The 20,724-nt window shown below is 46.2% G+C and overlaps 2 protein-coding genes and 2 long non-coding RNA genes across 8 annotated transcripts in view; 1 reads left to right on the top strand and 3 right to left on the bottom strand.

Moving 5' to 3' along the window:
- The window catches only part of PRDM8 (PR/SET domain 8), a 28,298-nt gene extending 25,699 nt beyond the window's left edge, over positions 1-2,599 (bottom strand). The window contains exons 1-2 of the mRNA XM_085057894.1: positions 2,455-2,599; positions 386-1,545 (exon numbers count right to left, since the gene is read on the bottom strand). The gene's annotated coding sequence lies outside the window, so the exon portion shown is untranslated. The remainder of the gene's footprint in view (positions 1-385; positions 1,546-2,454) is intronic.
- The window catches only part of ANTXR2 (ANTXR cell adhesion molecule 2), a 78,696-nt gene continuing 59,768 nt past the window's right edge, over positions 1,797-20,724 (top strand). Inside the window, exons 1-7 of the mRNA XM_085057898.1 lie at positions 1,797-2,052; positions 2,566-2,637; positions 4,796-4,867; positions 10,544-10,625; positions 11,611-11,718; positions 11,816-11,884; positions 12,698-12,778. Coding sequence (XP_084914024.1) covers positions 1,910-2,052; positions 2,566-2,637; positions 4,796-4,867; positions 10,544-10,625; positions 11,611-11,718; positions 11,816-11,884; positions 12,698-12,778 — 627 coding nt within the window. The 5' untranslated portion in view covers positions 1,797-1,909. The remainder of the gene's footprint in view (positions 2,053-2,565; positions 2,638-4,795; positions 4,868-10,543; positions 10,626-11,610; positions 11,719-11,815; positions 11,885-12,697; positions 12,779-20,724) is intronic.
- Positions 3,996-6,035, bottom strand: LOC146437868 (uncharacterized). The gene is made up of 3 exons (XR_014851573.1): positions 5,110-6,035; positions 4,520-4,689; positions 3,996-4,109 (listed from the first exon to the last, which is right to left on the bottom strand). It is a non-coding gene; the product is annotated as an uncharacterized LOC146437868 (long non-coding RNA).
- Positions 6,479-20,197, bottom strand: LOC146437867 (uncharacterized). 5 transcript variants are annotated; one of them, XR_014851566.1, is made up of 8 exons: positions 20,095-20,197; positions 17,371-17,537; positions 16,142-16,248; positions 12,907-13,061; positions 11,986-12,367; positions 10,529-10,687; positions 8,764-8,907; positions 6,479-7,393 (listed from the first exon to the last, which is right to left on the bottom strand). It is a non-coding gene; the product is annotated as an uncharacterized LOC146437867 (long non-coding RNA). The 5 variants fall into 5 exon arrangements; XR_014851567.1 differs by having other exon boundaries at positions 6,479-7,390; XR_014851565.1 differs by having other exon boundaries at positions 6,479-8,907.

Raw genomic sequence — 20,724 nt, 5'->3', positions numbered from 1 at the left:
CAACATGTGGGGAAACCATCTGCAAGTGATGGAGATGAAGAAGGGAACTGTATAACCCCAAAGGTGCTGTAAGCCGTTCTGTTTACTACTTTTGCTGCAGTAAACCTTGGCAGTGAACTTGTGTTCATCTGCACATTCACCACCCACGTGAAAACTTCTGCTTCTAGGGCTGGGTTACTCTGAAGCTGTATCTATTTAGGAGTTCTATGACTTCTCCCTGGTCCTGCTGGTTTCCCTGCTGTCCCAGCCTCCAGGCACAAGAAGCCAGTATAAAGGAGGTCCTCGTGCAAGTGACCTCAACTCCAGACCAATGGGATGGGGAGTGAGGACAAGCTGTGCCTGCTCCAGATGCAGAACCAACACTCAGAGGCAGCAGAAGACTCACCCGGGGCTGGGCAGAGGTCTGTAGCAGACCTGGGTCCCTTGGTGCAGCCAAGAGCATGAGTTGTCCTCTCCTGCTGCTGCAACACGGTCGTTGTTTTGCCATTGACAAGCTGCTGATGCCCCATCCAGCTCCTTGGATATCAGAAAGGTATCAGCTCAAGGAGGCTGCTTTCCTGATGGAACGTGTGCACACAGGGAGAAACGCCCATCCCAGGGGGGCTGGGCACCCCAGGCCAAGGTTTATGCTGCACTGTGATGCTGGAGGAGGGTGGGGAGAGAGCCAAGCATCAGCTAATGAGTTCTGGGAACTGGGAAAGAAGGCTCCGGGCCCTTGCGTGAACAAAGCCAAACACGGGCAAACAGCCATGAGCCACTGCCCTGTACATCCTACATGCCTATCTCCCTCTCATCCAGCCATTCCAGCAAAACAGCCATGATTTATCCGCTTCTTCAGCAGAAACCACAGGCTAAAAGAGGAATTCACACACTTGGAAACAAGAAAAGAGGGAACTGGCAGTGGTAGCTCGTTCCAAACACAGTGGGTCACATGTGCTTGAAGCAAGGTTTCCAACATCTGGATAACATGACACGTACTCCCAGGCAAGGCGAGTGCTCCTGGGGCTTGGGGCGGACTCGTGCAGTCCTTGGACTTGGAAAGCTGGAGTGCAGCTGGTTTTGGGAAGCTCAGCAAGCCTGTTCTGTCATCTCACATGCCTCCACATGGCCTTTCTCTTGGCTGGGTCTTTGGCAAAGCTCAGGCTGCTCTGTCCTTAATCTTCCGTGTTTTGTGTATCCACGGGGACTGTAAAACAGTGCTTGCTTACCCTTTGGCCTTGCTAGCTCAAAGGCATTCAGAACTTAGTGAGCCAGATCTCTGTCTGACATTAATCACTGTTGGTCCGTAGGCTTTGGTGAGGTTTCCAACTTGCATCATAGGGAGGCTTGGCTTGGCGTTGGGATCAGCATGGAGAAGGCGCTGTGACACGGACGTGTCAGGTCACAGCACTGTGGCTACAGCGAACCATCCAAAGACGGCAGGAAAGGGGATAAAGTGACATGAAAAGAAAGCTCTCCAGCAGGATGACTCTGACTCCGATTTCCCATCTCCTGTTGCGAAGGGAAGAGCAAGATAGTTTTTGCAGCCTGATTCACCTCCACAGCCTGTGGAAGACATATGATCCCTATTAGGTCGGAGTTTTTTTGTTTCAAAACCACAGTTCTGTAGTGTTTGTACAATCCCACCCCTCCTCAACGTTAAATTTATCCGGGGCTTCCTCTCTGGCACACGGGCACCGCTAGCAGCAAGGCGAATTAGCGTGCGCCTGACGGGGATGACGGGGCGCGGCGGGGGCGCACGGGCCGGGCGAGCGGGGGCGGTGCGAGCCTGCCCGCCCTGTCCCCCGCCCCAGCTGCCGCCGCCGAGAGGGAGGGCCGCGCCGGGCCGGGCCGGGCGAGCCGCGGTGGCGGCGGCGAGGGGCGGCCACTCCGGCGAGCGGCAGGACGGCAGCGCCCGCCCGCGCTCTCCATGGAGCCCGCGGTCTCCATAGCCGGGGCCGTGCCCTTCCTGCTGCTGCTGCCGCTGCTGTCGCCGCCGCCCGCCACTGCCGCGCCGGCCGCGGGCGAGCCGTCGTGCCACGGAGCCTTCGATATGTACTTCGTGTTGGACAAGTAAGCGGCGAGAGGGACGCGGGCGGGGATGGGGGAATCGCCGCCATCGGGGATCGGGGCGGCGGCGGCGCCGCTTTTGTTCGGGCGCCGTGTGGGGCTGAGGGGCCGCGCGCGGGGGCGCTGAGGGGAGGCGGCGGGAAACGCAGCGAGAGGGGCTCGGCGAGAAGTTCGGGAATCCCGCCGGGACCTCGCTGAGGGGATGCGGAGAGGAGCCGTTGGAAGTTCTCCCCTCGGAGGTGCGTTCACGGCCGGACACGCCGGAAGGGTGAGCGGCGGCAGCATCTGCCGTCCGCCCCGCCGTGGCGGCCGGGCTTTTGTGGGGAAGTTGGGCGGCCGCGATCGCCTCAGGGCGCTGGGGAGCGGGGAGCGGGCCGCCTCAGCCACAAACCGGGACAAACTTACCGGCGAGAGCGGGCGGTACCTCGAGATGTTTGGATCAGCCGATATTGTCAGTTTCTGCCCGAAAAGTCACCCCGGGTCAGGCCGCTGATGTGCTCTGGTTTTCCCTTCTAGGTCTGGGAGCGTGGCGACGAACTGGCGAGAGATATTTGATTTTGTAAATCAGCTGACAGAAAGATTTGTGAGGTGCGTGGTGCTGCTTGTGACAGCCGAGGTGATGGTGGGGTAATTCTGGGTTGTGTTAAACCCCCCCGCTCCGGCCCCCGTGCTTTTGCAAGTTCAGGGGATAACGTGTTTCACAAACATGTTAAAAGTTTGGCTTCTAAGAGCTGAATTGCTGGAAAATAGTGGAAACTTTTACTTTATTTTCTCGTGCCTGGAGCTCAGCAAAAAGCTTACAATATGTGTCTTTAAATACTCAGACTCTTAAGTGACTCTCAGATGTTATTTGATGCTTTTTTAAACTTGTTTTTCAATATACCTTGTGCCTTATTTCTGCTGGAGTACTGCTCAAATTCCACGTTTGGAGATCTATATAAAGAAGCAGTCTGAATGCATGTCTATGTATGCATAAATATATAGTGCAGGTCCAAAGGAAGAGAGCAGGGTTAAAGCTCAAACACAGAGGAAGCCCATGCCATGTAACAGTGCAGTTGTTGTACTTCCATGTAATCAACTTTGTTACTGTCAGCAGTGTTGTTGGGAAAGTCTAGCTCCCCTTGAAATAGCTGCGGTAAATCCTGGCTGACTGCTCTGTACAAAGAGCTGATGATTGCAGTGCTTTGCTTTAAAAAACCCTACAACAAAATCCACAACTGAAAAAAAAAAAAAAGGAAAAAGAAAGCCTGATACCAAAGCAGCACTTCTTTGGGGTAGATGGTAAAACATTTGCCCCCCCTAAGAAGGTGGTGCTTGTTCAGTGGAAGTCTTTCAGTTCAGCATCTCTCCAGCCAAGTGACACTCCCTCTTGCAACAGTTGTGTGGAGGTCTGGCTGCGTTCCCGTCCCAGTGTCCGAGTGCTCACAGAGCACGGACTGGCTGGTGTGGGGGAACGGTTCTGTGGGGATCCTGAAGAGAAGTTGGCTAAAACATAACGAGGAGGGTATTGCACCTGGAGTTGACTATCCAAGAGGGAAGTCTCGCGGTAATAGGTTGGCAGTGATGCAGTTACCAGAGGTTGGGATTGCAAGTACTTTGTTTTGTTTGGCAGCTAAAAGGGTGATAATCCCCTGGTTTTGATTCTGATTTAATTTAGAGCATCTCAGATTTTGGTATTCAGAGCTGTTATGGATAGCCTGCAAGCCTGGATCTTAAATCCAAGGTCTGTGCAGTTGTGTGCAGACTTGCAGTACTTACCTTCCCATGATGTCAATAATTTTAAGTTGCATCACTGACATCAGTGAAATGAAAACATATGGTGATTCAGCTTTATGAGTGCTAAGTCCTTAGTAATGTTAATCTGATTAATTAATGCTGATACTCCTATACAGTGATATTGTGATGAATAAAATTTAAAATCATGTAGGAGAGATGTTACAACTTACCTTGGGAAAGTTCCTGTCTTGGGCCTTCAGAGCATCACGCAACTCTTAAGCATTTTCCACTGCTAATTACATATGATTCCCTGTAACGTTGTGCAAAGAGACACAGGTGACCTTCTTTAAAATAAACAAACAAAAAGAAAAAAGAAAAAAGGATTGAATCCCTTAATAAAATCAATTCATACAGTACTGTTTTTCACTATGACATTTCTCTGGATGCTTTTAGGGAAGAAGTTCTCAAGTCTCATAACTCTATTGTCAGTGAAACAAACTCAGTGCCACTCTGAAAGAGTCTGCATGCTGCTTTCTCAGAGTGGAGACAGTCAGCAGGCACTGGTTTTGTGACAAAAAGCACAGTTGGAAATAGACATTGTGTCAGCCTGAAAGAAAAGGGGAAATGGACAGGATCAGTTTCAAAGATGGGAAATGTGACTGGCTAGTACCCGGGGGAGCAGAAGGGAACTGAGTGTTGGCCCTGCCTTTGTGTTACACCAGTGGCCCTGGCAATACCAAAGGATGTGTGTTACCTTCTGTGCATGGGGAGGCCACATCACTGGAGACTGGTCATGTAAGAGAGAGAGGGTGATACTTCTACTACTACTTTGTTCCCCAGGCATCTGGGTATGGAGAAAATGGGCAAAAATTCTTTAACTCCTCTCATTTTGCGTTTGGAGTTCGAAAGCGTGTTCCTAGGAAGCTGAAGGATAAAGATCATGTGAATGAAACCTGAATAAGTGAATGAAATGCTGTGCATCTGTATGCTTCTCTGAAATGTGTTTTTGCCTTCTTTCCCTTTTCTAAAGCCCCAAGATGAGACTGTCGTTTATCGTGTTTTCCACGCAGGCACACGTCATCATGCCGCTAACTGGAGACAGGTTAGTGCACTGCTTTTTAATTCCCTCCCTCTCTTCCTGGGCCCTTAGTGAATCAGAGGAGCAGTAACAGATACAGAACAACGACTGATACCTCTAAGTGGTGGCCAGTCATGAAGCCTCCCTGCAGAGCTGATCTAATTTTGTGGCCATATTACTGGATAGCCTTACAAAAAAGGAAGGAAAGGAACAATGGGAAACAAATCCTTGATGTTAGCTCTGCTACTGCTTTGCAGAAAAATTACCAGCAATGTTTTCATCTCTGTGTGACTCTGCATCTTTCCTGGCACAGCATGAGAATGATTCTTGCATTTGCTTTTGTACAGCAATATCTGTAGAATGTTTATCAGGATTTTTTCATGTCTAGGAAAAGCATAACATGGTAAATAAATGTTACCCATAGTTTTACATAAGGAAGGTATTTTGTTTTGTATTTCCTAACCTGGACTTCAGAATATGTTTTGGACAGGGGAGTTGGTGCCACTTGAAGGGTGCAAGGCCTTTCTGGCACTATGGTGATGTATGGATATGTGTGAACTTTCAGTGGATGGTTTCAAAGGCTTTGGAATTCAAGGCTGCTCATTCTGATTTCTGAAGCAAGTAAGGATTAGCAGCTAGGATAGTTTAAGGTTGGGTGGGGGGGAAACAGAAGGAGGAGAAACAGGTAGAGGAGAGAATGTTGCAAAAATAGTTACTCAACTCACTGAAATTAGGAAATGGTCTTGTGGAACAAGTGCTCTCAGCAGTGGACAGTGGCATTGCTGTCAGAGTTCTTTGGTGTCCTCTCAGCCTTTTCCAAACCAACATGAGCTCTGCTGTCTGCCTTCTGTCCAGAAGCTACTGCACTGCACATTATGGATTTTGGACATGTGGATAAACCATTTAGGAATCATTCCATAGAGCTGTGGCAGGGTGGAAGTGAGGTGGTCGTTCCGTTCTGCTTTTAGTAGGGTCAGTGCAAAATGTCATCTGCTGTAGTTGATTAGTTCTTCTGTGCGTTTGTTTGTTTGTTTTAAATAATATGTAACAGCAAGTATAAGACTTCCTGACAAGACCTGTCATTGGCAACAGACGTATATCACGCTACAGAAATGTAGCTGACATCTGAGTTGTCTAAGAGCTCAATTCTCAGCCCCTCCTGTTTTAGCATTTAAAAAGTGGTCTGACTTGAGAACAGCCACTTCCCCCCATCCGGACTGGGATATTGGATCTGCTCTCTGTGGGCAGAGACAAGCCTATAAGCCATTTTTCCAGATGGCTTGAGAAGGGTCAGGAGAGGACACTTGAGCCTGTTCTGAGGCCTGCTGAAGTCAATGAGGTCCTTTCTCTCCATTTCAGTAGGCTGTCAGTGGCCTGTTCCTTATCAAGCACGAGAGGCAGCACTGATAGCACACAGACCACTTGAAATGCTGGGCAGGATGCTGGAACCCTGCCACGGGGACACAAACGCCTTTTTCATTGCTTGTCTGTGGCACACTTGGAGCCATGGACAGAACTGAGTTTTTCTCTGAAGCCTTGTGTAAAGCACAGACAGAACTTCTGCAGTTCTAGTGGGTTCCCTTGGGGGACTTGGCTCTAGTTCAGAGTTGGCTGATGCTCTTGTGAGTGTATTGAGGAAGGAAGTGCCACCCTTTTTGTTCAGAAGGAATTACAAGGAGAAGGAGAAGAAGACTGGTAACTGTGACCATATGTCCATAGGTAGGGATGGGTAGATACAGTTGGAGCAGCTGTCCTTTTAAATATTAAAGAAGTCGACAGAGGAAAAATACTGAGACTGTCTGGCCCCCATTGTTCCCAACAGAAAATAAGGATGCTAAGCACAGAGCAGTTCTGGGGATGGGTTTTTGTGAGGGTGATTATGGGATATTATGGTCTTGATTTGTTACGTGCACTCTGGACTTGCAGGCGTGTTTCTGCCCTGGCTTACTTGCTAATTCCCAAATGTCAGAAAACCACAATTTCTTCCCAGCAGTTAGATCAAAGTAGGGCAAGCCTACTTTGTTTCGAAAGCCTCAGGCTTCTGATTGTTTGCACAAAGTTCTTGCTGGGTTTACTGCACAATAAAGCTGTGGGTATAAAGAAAGCCACAGCATAGCGCTGAAGCCCCCAAATTCCCAAATATTTTGTGAGTATGAACACTGCTCTGTGACTAACTCTGGAAAGTCATTGTTAATCACAGTGCTATAATAAATCCATAGAGAAACAACAACACCCAGATGGAAAAGCCTTCTCACCTCATGGTGGAGAAAGGCCATTTGAAACATGTTTGTAAAGTTCTGCTGGAAACTGTGCAATGAGTGATAAAGATTGGTGCACTCACCTTTGGGACACAGTGTTGGAAAGCAAGTGGTTTGGTACAGTGGATACACTCAGGAATACCATCCAGCTGGCATGATATTGCCTTTGTTCTCTTTTGGCCAGCTGTGCTGGCCAGGAGCAGTCCAGGTTTCTGTGAGCCTGCTTCGGTAGCAGTGACCAGTGCCAGCGGCCAGGATGAGCCCTGCTGCCTCTGCCTGGATGAAACTCCTACTGGAGATAAATAAAAATTGTGTTAATGAAGGTGGAAGAGTAGGACATTTGAGTACCCGGTACATGACCAACTGTACTGTCCTTGTCTGTAGTCCAGCAGTGCACTGACTGCTCCTGGTTTCACAGGCATGTGTAAGACATGGATGCATTTGGAGCCCTGGTCACGTGAGATTCTCCTGCACTTGGGTCCAAGCAGCTTGCCAAAACAGACCCATCTGCAGAGAGAGTGTTCTGCTGGGTGTTTCAAGTACAGCAGAGTTGGCCACTGATGTAGTTTCCATCTGGAGTCCATGCAGGAGGCCTCAAGTTTGAAGCAGAATAATTATTATAATTGAATCAACTCTTTGTAGTATTGAAGAGGCATAGAAGGCATGAACCTCCTTCAAGTGACACATCTGAGGAGGCTCGTGCAGGGTTTCCTTTCACCGGTACGACAGCTCGCCTTGCCAGGGATGAAGCCATCCCTCTTTTTGTCAAAGAACACTTCCCCCTCTTGGTTTCACTGACACATTGGTGTGTTTTCCTGTTTACTGTACATCCTTCTTAGCAACAAACCCCAAGTACCTGTTTTGTTTGCCTTCTTTCGTTAGAGAGGAGCGAGTTGCCTTGCAGCACACAGCCTCATTTCTCACCGTAAATACATGCTCAGTGAGGCCCACTGTCTCCTGACAGTGCTCGTATGCACAGCACACTGGGATAGTTCAGGATTCCAGCATTTCAATAGGTGGAATGTGACATGGGAAAGACACTCAGGATACTGTCCCCCACCCAGAGGAGCTAAGAACACCCATTCTGGAAACTGCATGGATATTAACAGCTGTGTTTGCCTGGCTGCTGCTGTTGTCTGAGGCAGTTACACAGCTTAGAGAGAGAACAGACGGGGTAGCTATTAAAAATTAGTTGTGCCTGTGCTAAAACACAGAAATGGGCTGCAGCGCATATGCTGAGTGGGGAAAAGATATTAAATTTGCACTTGTTCAGCCTAAACACAGGCTGCAAGTTGCTGATTCTGTTTTGCCTCTTCTACCTCCCTCCCATGTCTGCCTTGGTCCACAAAGCCAGTGATCCTCAGCCTTTGTTTGTGTTCCCGAGCTGTGCTGTGGGATGTCCAGGCACCCAGGCTGAGGGCAGGGCTCTGCTGTTGTGATACAGATGAGTTACACAACCAGAACTTCCCTGGGGATTTCTGTGGCTACCAAAATGCCTTACAGAAACTAGAGAAAGGGAAGTTGTGAGACCACTGAGGAGCAGGAATGCTGTGGCTGGTTCACTGCAGAGAGTCCCATTACCAGGACAGTGCAGGCAGACACAAGCTCCCACGCCCAGCCTCCAACCCAGTCAGGGGTGAGTTTTAATGTTATGGAGCCCACCTCTTCTGCTGCTTCTGGGGCCCCAAGTGCTGCATCCACACTGGCCTTGTGACATTCAGACCAGGACCCACTTGCACTTGACCAGCTTGGAGAACATGTGGAGCTAGTTCACATCTGGTTGGGTCTGTCTGGTGCAGCTGTGCCCTGAGGGAAAGAGATGGTGCCTGATTAAATACAGCTAAAAAAGCTCACACTACCAAAGATTTTCCTGGAACCCCTTGTAGGCAGAGGCCTGGCAACACCAGAGATTTCTGTGTGACCGGGTCACACGACATTGCAGATAAATAAAACCGAACTGATTGTACAAAAGCTATTTTTGCAAAATGAAATCTGTTTCAGAAAACTGGGACTTGAGTTGCTGCTTGTTTCTTGGCAGCAGAGCACTAACGCCTGTGATGTGCTGCCACTCATTTCTGGCACGCACCAACTCTGTGGTTTATAATCTGCGTTCGTACATAATCACTTGCAAGTTGTTTCTATAGATGCTGAATGTAAAATATTTGGATCAAACAGATTGTATTATCTTACATAACTTGTTCCCTTCCATACATTCAATGCCACATTTCTCTTTTTCCCCCTCCCCTCCCTGATTGTATCAGTGGATCCTGTGAGGGGAGCTTCTTCCAGCAATGGATTGTACTTTGGAACAGAGCTGCTAAACATAGAGGAAGCCCATCCGTGGAACAAATGCCGAGTGGGTGGCATTCAGGCAGTGTGGCATATGCATTCTTTCTCATTTGGTCTGGCCTAAGGAAAGCTTTTACGCATCCTGCGATGTATTTTCCCTCCATCTCCTCACCCCTGCTGGGTTCCTCGTTCTCACCTAGATTTGTCATAGTGTTCTATATATTCTGGCCCAAATTTTGCCCCTGCTTAGTTTTCACTTGTCCTTTCCTAGCATGACTTTCTATGAACTTCACTGAAACTGTGCTTGCAGAAGAATGAAGGCCCTCCAGATTAGATTCTTTCAGTGGTCTCTCTGGCCTTTTTTTTCCCCACTTGTGCTGATTTCACTGGAAGTAATTCCTGTGGTGCTGTCTGTTGACTTGTCCCCTTTTATCCCCATAGTTAATGAGCATCTTGCAGGTAGATCTACTGTAGTGCTCGTGAGAAATCATGGTGCAGATATATTCTCCTGTTAAATCTAAGTGAGCTGTGGACCTGCATGTGATGTCATAGGAAAGGTCACACAGAAAGTCAGTGACAGTCAAAAATTAAAAACTGACCTCAATTCTGCTCTTTTCCCATGGACACTAGAGGCATCTTGCAAGTGCTGCATTTGCCTATTGGTATTTTCTTAAGGGCCAGGTTTTAATTGCTGCAGTTCAGTTCAGTGTGACTAAATTCCTGCATATTGGCCTGGAAGATTTCTGTTGAAATGGAACTGCTGTTTTAGTGCATTTTGTCTTTAATTGCAATGCGATTGGAAACAAAGTTGGTTTAAAGTAGCAAAATAGACCTAATGTAACAGAATTTCCATTGGGCTATGTGATGCAGAGGCTTTGCCACTTTGCAGTATCTGCAAACATTTTCTTTATTCCACAACTTTTTGACTCACTGAGGCATATTGTGCCAGATAGGTCTGAAATACCTGTTCCTACAGTGCCACTTCTGTCATGGATACACAATCTGCCTCCACGTGGGATCCTAGCTAAAGGCTCTAATTTACAGCTTTTCATTTCAGTTCTCCTTTAGGACAAATACTTCTTTTCAATTGATAAATTACACCCTTTCTCCACTTCACGTCACACTAACAGACTCTTACCATTTTTGTTTGCAGAGAGAAAATCAAGAAAGGTCTTAAGGATCTGGAGGAGGTGGTACCAGCAGGTGAGACATACATACACGAAGGACTAAAACAGGTAGGTTTTACTCATCTTCTTGCAATCAACACATCCTCTGTTCTCACCCTTTGGGTAACAACCTGTAACATAAATAGATTGATTGTACACCTTAGTCTGTTACTCTGAAATCCTCCTGGTTGCCTAAGTGGTCCCAGGGTTGCCCAGACACTCTGTAAATCCCATGCAGAAGGTTAGCCATCGCAGCAATTTGCCATATGGAATTTCTCTGGCTTGCTCCTCATCACAGAGCACGGCTCTATGTCGTGAGTCTCAGAGCTCAGCCAGCATCCCAATAACGTGGTAAACAATCACACAGCTCAGTAGGGCTGTGGGGTTTGCAGTGCCTTCCAGAGCACTCTCCTTGGGGGGACTTTACTGCACAGAGCAGCGTTTACAAGACAAATGCTCTTCATTTGGGACTGTCTTAATTACAGAGTTCCCAGCTGCTTATATTTTCTTAGTTCAAGTAATGCAGTTTTCATGAAGGCCCTGGCCCTGAAGGTGAGGATCTAAGCTTTTACTGCTACTGAGGAAAAAAAAATCAGTTTTTCCTCTATGGCTGTAGAGCCACATTTGTAACTGGGACCTGCACACTGAAAAGGTGAGCAAAGAGAATTTTGTTGCTGTTTAAAAAAAAATACTAGTTTTAAGCTATTCTTTTTATATCTTGGAACCTGCTGACTGTGTTTGAAGTCTGGGGGGTAGCAAAGGAAATCCTAACAGTGGATTTGAAGAGAACTATCTTGGAAGAACTGTGTGTTGGCAAGGGTTGACGAGTCAGTGACCCCAGTGCTTTGAAGATGGGCTCGCTGGTGGCTGGAAAGGACTGATGAGGGATTTACTGGTGATAGTCAGTTCAAGGGAGGCAGAGGATTGTCATGAGAGAGGTTTGAGGATGAGGCTCACTGTTATTTCAGATGCTATATTCAATGCTTAGAAGATGAACCATGGTTAAAAGTTTGGGTGTAGTTTTAAGGTGGGTGACTTTTTTTGTTGTTTTCAGGCCAATGTGCAAATTGCAAAGCAAGGAGCCGCAAGGTTCTCTAGTATCATCATTGCACTGACTGATGGCAAGCTGGATGGTCAGATTCCCTTGTATGCCGAAAAAGAGGTGAGTGCTAGCTGGAAATACATGTCACATTGTGCAAAGTTTGGGTGCTGCCTGTTGACTAAAAAAAAGCTTATTTCTCTGTTCTATGATGCCACAGGCAAAGAGATCCAGAGAGCTGGGAGCAAGAGTTTATTGTGTTGGTGTCCAGGATTTTGAACAAGAACAGGTAAGAGTAAGAACATTACTATTTTATAGTACTAGGCAGTACTTCATCCCAGGGTTTTACAGAGTTAATGTTAAGTAGTATGGAAATTTAATTTTACTTACATTAGGCAGTGTAATGTCTTCTCCGGCTCAGGAAACACTCAGATGTGTATGTAGCCATAAATAGAACATGTGGGTGTCGTGCTCACTGCCAAGGAGACCCGTGAGAAATCCCCTTGCTAACTGGGAGCTGCCAACAGAGAGGGTGCAGGCAAGTCCCTCTCATTGGAATGGCAACCAGGTCAGGGTACTGATCACATGAACAGAGGAGCTGTAGACAAGGCTCAAGCAGTGTATATATCACAGTCTTGGGATAAGGAAAAGAACATAGGATTCATGTTCTCATTGAAAAACTCTTCCAGAGTTGCTATGTCCCAGTGAAGGCTGTAGCTACTCCTGTTCCATCAAAGTGGCTTAAATGGAAGGGTAGACAAAAGGCTCCTGCCTGCAGAAGATGCAGAGAAAGGGTTTTTAGTGAAAGGCAAAGCAAACAGGGAAGGTAATTCTGGACAGAGTTGCAGAATCACTGCCAAGATACAGGGTGATGTCTGCCACAATGACTGGCTACCATTTTGTTAGTGGCAGTAGGCTGTGCTAAGTCCTCCAGTTCAGAAAACTCTTAGTTCGCTGTGAGAGAGCTCTGAAGTTTCCCTCTCTTTGCAGTGTTGATGAGGGTTGCTTTTAGGCATCCATTTAAATTTTAAGGGTGTAAAGCAGTGTGATGAATTTAGTTTGCCAGATGATTCACGTGTTTGCATGCATTTTCTCTCCAAAGCTTGAAAGAATTGCTGATGTGAAAGAGCAAGTCTTCCCCGTCACTGGAGGGTTCCAAGCACTCAAGGGGATAATCAATTCTGTGAGTACCAGGCAATAAGTTTTACATTTCCTCAAGATTAGAGCATACTCTCCAGTCCCACTTCCTTTTCTTGGCAGAACTGGGTCCTAAGGCAGGAATTGCAGTAGATGAAGTTCCCTCTCCCTTACCTTAGAGATGCAGTTCTGTGAATCAGCACTGCTTGCGCCTCCTGCAGTTATTCATGCTCAGACCTTGCGTAGAATTTGAGGACTTCTCATAAGGAGGGGGAGTTCATGTGGGAAGTTTGGGGGATGCTCTGATGAATGGCTGCTTTGTGTTTAGTCTGGAAAAAATGGAGACTGTTACTCTGGGAGAGTTGAGAACAACTGGTTAAAATCGTGGGGAATAAGTGCAATTTAGGAATTACCCAAATCTTCACATACAGAGAGAAGCATTTTAAATCTGTGACTTTAACCACCTGCTATCCCAATAAGTGGTAAGACTCAGTTCCACTTTTCAGCATGGCATGAGAAATTCCCATCAGTGAGATGAGGCCATTCAGCTGATTACTGTAGCTTGCGGGAAGGGATCAAAACATTTGGTTGCGATCAGTGGCCAGACACTGTTTCAGCTGTGTGTTAAGGAGACACCTGTGGTTGTGGACACGTAATTTGTTTCTCTCATTTTAGACTGAAGGCTGTGTATTTTATGGAAGGTTAACAGTGCTGCTGCTGCTGCATGTAGGCAGCACAGTGGAAACAGGCTCACCGGCAGAAGTCCGGTCAAAAGCAGTAATGAAATCCATTTTCTGAGAAAGAGCTCACTATCATTCATTTCCCTTTCCTTTTTTAAATAACAAAAGGATACTACTCACATACAGGATACTACAGTCATGAATTCATCACTTCCCTTGAGCAGTGTGGTTTTTGTGAATGCTGTAATGCAACAACTTATCTTCCTTCTTGTTACTTAAAATAAATGTAGTTCCAGAATCTTCTTTGTGTTTTCTAAGGAAAGGTAATCAACCTTTTGATACATTGACATTTATTCTCCTGAAAAGACAGTGCAACCTGTGTGGTATTGCCTAAAACCTTTACTGCTAAAAATCTGATCCTGTGCTATTTGAAAGGCTTAGAGGACTCAGCTACTGAGCTATGCTGCTGGTGCCAATGAGCAAAGTGCCAGTGCTGGGCTTTTTTATGAGAGCTGAATGTTTAACCTCAGCTGATGACATTATGTTTCCAAGGATACAGATTTTCACATGAGTATGTCAGGGATAGAGGAGTAAAGACATTTGTGTTCGGCATTTCTCCTCCAGCGAGGGTCACTGACCTGCAGATGGGCACCTTTTGAGGACAGGTCTCCCCACTTTCCTTGTCTTTTGAGGAAGCAGCACAAGTACAGTCACCTGAGCTTTCTGAGGAGCTCAAACTAAAAAGCCTGTCATTCAAACACAGGGAAGGTTAGCATAAGCTGTAGTTGTCCCATTACCTGCATGCTAATCCAAGGTGGTTTTGGGCAGTCTTTGGCTAGCAGCAGTGCCAGTCTGCCTTTTCTATACCTCCCAGGAATTTTAAAGCACCTTCAGCTCTGTGTCAGCAGGGAGGGAAGCTTTTCTGGTAAGATATGGCAGATGATGTTTGCACAAGCCTCAATCCAGCTTCTTTGGCACTTAGGAAAAACCCAGCTGTAAAAATCCCAAATTTGGGCATCTCATAGCTATAGAACAGGACCAGACACAGGGAATGGCAACACATTGTGTCAAGGTAACAGCACTGGCAGGAAAAGCAAACGGATGTACACTGTTCTACAGCTTAAATGCAAGGTCAGCTTCTGCAGACTGAGCTCCTGAGTCAGTTTGGGGTTTATTTACAGCCTGCAGCTGCACTGGACATGTCAACACGCAGCTTTTACCACAGAGCATGGACGGAAGTATCCATAAGTAGGGTTTCTGCTTGGTTTGGATTCTATGTGTGTGTGTGTTTTTTTTCTAATACATGTGTGGTGACTGTATTAATGGGTTATTTTCACATGTTGTAGTTAATACTCAGTTTTCTTTGCAGGGGTTTTGAATGATTGTGACAATTCATGCTCGTAACATCATAGCACTGATAAGCAGGTCTAATTGAACATGAAATAGTCACAGTTTTCCTTTTTAATCACTATTATCATTACTGTTTAGTCACTGTTATTATTTCAGTTTGCAAGTTAGCTAGAGAATAGAGACTCAGAGACACTGATCTAAAAGGAAAAGCCAATTTTGAACCAGATGAAAATGAGATATGTCACAAGCATGCAGCAGTATTGCTCAAAGTATGGAGTCAAAGGTGCAGTTGTGAAATCCTCTGTGAATGTTGGTGAACAATTTCTGTTCAGAAAAAACATTGTCTTCAGAAATGGCAGTGATCCAGCAATTAAAACCCCTGAGCAAAACTACAACCCAGAATGTTGGGTAGGAATTATGCAGGAGCCTCTTACTACATTGGTCTCTCACAGGCATGAGATTATTTGGCTTCTATCCTGTTATATTTGTACTTTGGCTCTCTCCCCAGGAGAGCTGAGCAGTTAATCTGCATTTGTTAGTGGTAAAAAAAATGGTGGTGAGTTTTAGCACAGAGTACCTGTAGTTCCTATAGTTACTTTCAGTATAAGCAACTACTGCAATTTACTTTCTCTGGACAGATACACAAAATCTGTTCAATCGTGACCAAGGATTAACACTGAAGACAGTTGAGATGAACATTTAGAGTAACTCTGGCTTAGATGCTGGAGAGCTCATGCCATGTTTTGACATTAGTTCTGGTAAAATCCCAGAGAAGTGAGAAGGGTTTAAGCACCACCATGCTGTGTGAATAACATCAACTACCAGTTCTAAAACTCTGTGCAGACCTCTGCAGAGGGGCTGCTTTGAGAACTTTCCTGCTCTGCCAGAATTGCTCATACCTAGCTTACAAAGTCGTAACTAAACTGCATTGTCAGAATGAATAAATCTGAGCAAAACTCCAGAGCTTAAAAGCAAAATGCTGAAGGCAAGTTCCTGCACTCTCAGGAGCAGTTACTGATGGGGTTTGGCTGATTATTACATGGAGTGTAGCCTTGTGAGCATGCTAGGACAGTGTGAAGGCTTTGGGAGGGCACAGTTTCTGTCACTATGCAGCAGATCAGTACTAGGTAAGAAAATGAAACCCTTAATTAAACACAAGTCCTGCTGATTTGTGAGTGAAAGTTGTCTGGTTGTCTCTGCAGGCAGAATTGGACAAGGCTCGTACCTTTCAAAGTTACATTAAGGGAACTCAGTAACATTATTAGAGTGTATGACAGCTCTAAGTAGACAAACACATTTTTATACTAAAGTAAGTTGACAGCACTTAATACAGGAAGTTAAAATATATCTTGTTCTTAGGAAACGCCACAAAAACTTACCAGATAAGACTACAGGAACTGATACATGCAGAACTTCAGAGGAAGTAGTCAGTTCAAAAAAGTTTTGTTTTGTCTTTCATTGTTACAAAATTTCTTAAAAATTCTACCTGGAAAGGATTAGAATTAGAAATGCTAAGATCTCTTTCTGCTTGCTCATTTTACAGGTGCTCAATTTTTTTGTTCATTTTACGTGGGAAACCCACCGTTAAACATAATGGACCAAAAAAAAAGAATAGATCAAGTTATGTGAACTGAGTAGTTGCACCGCCCAGAGCATTGTAAATTGAAGCAAAATTCTCTCCAAGTTGGCTGAGCCTCTTGGGAAGACTGTAACCCTTAGCATAAAGCTGTCACTCTGTCCAGGAAAAGTTGCAAATTGGGATACTCAAGGATCTACCTCCTGGTGAAGGGGTGACTAGGGGAGAGGAGACCTCATGATTTGCAGGATGTAAACTCCCAGGCTGATATGGACTTAGACCTGTCAAAGGAGTGCACCTGGGAGCATTAAGGCTGAACAAAGGGTTAAATGCACTCAAGGTCCTTAAAAAAACCTAGATTCACTCAGTGTCAAACTCTGGCTAAAGGGGTATAGGCAGGAAGTGCTATAAACATATAACTTCTTTGCTATTAAAGTATGGATTCTCTCCAGTAAAGCTCCATGGGTGATAGAGGAAAGTCTGTTCCTCATGCAAAGAGCAGTCAGCAAAATCCCTCTGGCATTCTGATCTCTTTGGACACCAATGAAGGATATCTATTGAATATCCTGGGGGTGTCCATGTCAGCTGGATGGTTCCTGTGTCACTCTCTGTGCATGGCAGTGCATTGCTACTCTGGAGTTACACGGATTGGTGACAGCCAGCTCAGCAGGGCCTGCTGGGAGCTGCTGCACAAACCGTGCATGGCAGCGCCACGCTCAGCCACTGCCGGTACCTCATGGAGTCACCTCTCATCTGGAGCGTGGTGACACTCACTGTCACCACGCCTGTGCCCTGCTGCTCAGCACAGAGAAGGGCCCCGTAGGCTGCTGACAAGGCTTGGTGACAAGCAGACCTGTCCCTGTTTGCCTTACTAACACAAAGTCAGCAGGGGGGAAGCACCCAACCCATGTTGGACGACCACCTGGTGACAGGGACAAAAACAAAGTCTAGCAGGGGGAATCAGTTTTGTTGAGGTAGGCAAGAGCTATTCATGTGAGGAACAATTTTAGCCTTTATGTTTATAAAACTTACTGCATTGGTTTCCCAAAGATGTGCTCCAGCCTCTCTCTGTGAATCTGATGCCTTCTGCTCCAGCTGTGCTGTCAGCAGCACTTCCTCAGGCTGACCTGGCTTTGGCACTGGGGGATGGTGAATTACTGAACTCTCATGAGTCCAGCAGCATCTGCCATTGGCACCTGCTGTAAGGCAACAGAATTTGTGTTTACAGAGGGTAGGAAACGTCCCCACTGCCACAGTAGTGCTCCAAAGTTAGACACAGGAGAATGCTGGCTCCAGAACGCTGGTCTCCAATGTGAGTGCTTACCAAGCTCTGCTGTCCAAACCCTGTGCTCTCAGGGGCCAGCTTGCAACTTGGGTACTGAGCAGCAATCAGGGACTACATGATTTTCAGGTAATCCCTGCTTCTGTCCAGCCTGCACAGCTCCCTCAAGCTAGGCTGCCTCCCTACACATCCTTGGGCAGTGTGCTCAGCCTGCTCCCCTCCCCTTTCCCTAAGTGCTGTCCCTCCAGCGAGGATGAAGGGGGGTCAGCCAGCTGACTGCACGCCGTTAAGATTTTTCAAGGCCAAAATCAGCTTAAACGGTTCATTATCAATTATACATCAACTTAATTGGATCATTTCCTGTAGGAAGAAAATATGCTCAGTTTATGCACTGGGAATCCAGGAAGCAAACTATTAGACATTTAAGGAGGTGGGGGGAGGAGAAATGCAGCAAGTTATCATTAAAAGAATTATTCTGATTAAATCAGTCATCTTCTTTAATCCCCTTAGACGGTCTAATCTTCAAGCTGCACTGGGTGCAAGGTTCAGAACTAACGCTGCGCTGTTTTCCATGTGATTGAGACTGAGGAGATAGTTTTGGGAATTACTGCATGTAGTTGTTAAAAGGAATCAATGGCCTGGAATAGAATGCTTTCTGCTCTACCCTTCACTGCCGTGCAGCCCTTAATTTGACATTCTCTGACATATTACAAACCATATAATGTTCTCCTGGAGCACAGTGAGCTTGATAAGCCAGCACCGGCGCTGACACGGCTCCGGTTAGTGTGAGCGTGCCTGTGCCCTGTGATTGGGATGGGACTTGTCAGCCAGCCCTGCACGGCTGGCAGCTCTCTTACATAAGGGATGCTGTACAACTTGCTCCAAAGGAAGCACTCACAGGTCCAAATGAAATCCAGCGTTTCCTTAGTGAGAAGTTTCTTCGAGCCAGATTTTTCTTACTAATTAGAAAAAAAATAAATAGCCCAAACAACTTTTTTCCTGTTATGGAAAGTAACAGTTTGTCTTGATTCCTAAGTACATTACTTGGTAAGGAATGGGTTTAGGGTTGTTTTTAGTAATTTGGGGGTAAAGGTTCCAATGCTGTTAAAATACGCATCTCATGACCCACAGTTTTGTCATCTCCATTTGCTTTCCTCAGTGGCTGCCAATGAGGTGCTGCTCAGCCTTGGTGTAATTAGAATATTCTCACTAACCTAACGCCGCGCCAGGCTTCTCTTGGGTGGTGATTTTATGCAAGACCATATGTCTCAGGGATTTTTTTCACTTAGATAGGGGACAGGGTAACAGCCTTTCCCTTCCCCTCGCTCTTTGTCCATGGCACTGCTGAGCAGTGTCAGGGAGTGGGCCAGGCTTGGCAGCGAGGTGTAGTCATGAGCACAGATGTTTGGCAGCAGAGAAAGGTAGGACCTATTAGATATTAACTGCTGCAGTTCCTGTTCTGGCTTTGTGGGAGAGAAGCTCCAAAATGGTGTTTCCTTGAAAAGCATGTGTTTCATTCCAAGTCACCCTGAATTGATTGTCTTCCATCTAGTGTGAGATGGTCCTGCTGCCTCGTGGCTTTCTGCACAGATTGGCAGTGGAGAAATAAATCACAGAGCTTGCTTCAACACAGCAGAGGCACATGATGTGAAACCAATGCTAGAAAGAATGAAAGGCTTCACTTTGGAAACACTAAATTTCAGGGAGTTCAAACAGTAACTGCTATGTGGATGGGCTGGCTGGTCCACAGAGCCTAAGGTGGGCTGTGAAAGTGCTTCTCACTTAAAAAGTCTAATTAAGGTTACTTGAGTGTAATCACAGAAATCAAGAGCTCTACTTACATTTATTTCCTCTTGTAAGCTACTCCATATATTTTTTTTGTTAAAACCTAATTCTGCACACTATTAGGGTACACAAGTCCTATTTACATAAAAAAAGCAGTGGCTCATGAATGAGAAACCTGTAACAATGCCAGCCTGTATGCACCTTAAATTCTTCATCTCCCTGATTTCACACATGTTTACTTTACATGCCTTAAGAGTTGCTGAATTCAGCATGAAAAATCCTACTCTATGCTCAGTCAGCATTTCATTCTCTAGAACAAAACTAGCAAGTCCAGCAAGCCAATTAAAGACCTCCTGCTTTACTTTGGTTTCCTTTTTACTGTCTTAGCAATAGTGGAAAAAAAAAGTTTTGAGTTAAAAAAAAAACAAACCGGAAGCAATCTGCCAGTAGTACTTCTAAGTGACTCATAGAAAAACAAATCCACATGGAAACATGGGGTAAGTCCAGTCCTGATTCAGCCAATTGGAAGGAATGAAGCAGAATGGTTTTAGGAACTAAACCAAGCACCTGGCTGAGCTCAGCTGGACATGGCTAACCCAGCACGCACCCAACACTGCCTTCATTATCCATTCCTCTGAGGAGCTCCACAGCTCAGAGCTGGGACGGGGCTCCAGAAGCCATTAACTCACCAGAGAACAGACTTGCTCTAGAGAAGTGTTCTGAAGGCTGGGACAGCTTCCCACAGCTCTGATCTGCGCTCCTGGACCCCACCTGCATGCCCTGCTCCACCTGTGTACTCAGGAGCCCTGGTGTTGCCTGCCATTTAAATAGCTGCCCCACACCCAGGGGCATTTCTGAGCAGCTAAACCAGGAGCCCAAAAGTGCAGGCAATTCCTCATCAAGAAAAGGCCCACAGCTAGCAGTCATGGAGGCTTTACCTGCATGCACAGATGCAGCTGAGGCATGGAATGCTCAAGGTAGATTTAAACACTCTTACGTTATCTGAGAGGGCCCTTTCAGACATCACCTTCCATTCCTGTCCCCCTCCCTCTTTGCTGTGAATTTATCACACTGAGCATCCATGTGTTGCAGTGACAAGCACACAAGCATGTTTATCACTGTGTCTTGAAATATATATCCTGATGAGAGATGCAGCTCTTGATGAGGCTGGACTTGTGGTTACCTGAGGGAGGAGCTTGGCACAGGACAAGAGGAAAGCACATTCTCATGGCGTGTCACACCATCAAGTGTTTAGTTTCTAACTCTGTTTTCCTTGAGGTTACAGTTTTGCTCACCAGCTGTTTGGTTTGTAGCATTCC

The sequence above is a fragment of the Lichenostomus cassidix genome, chromosome 4 (assembly GCF_008360975.1).
Source record: "Lichenostomus cassidix isolate B80296 chromosome 4, HeHo_3.0, whole genome shotgun sequence".
Lineage (NCBI taxonomy): Eukaryota > Metazoa > Chordata > Aves > Passeriformes > Meliphagidae > Lichenostomus > Lichenostomus cassidix.
The sequence above is the reverse complement of the archived record's forward strand: the minus strand, read 5'-3'. Positions and strand labels throughout refer to the sequence as shown.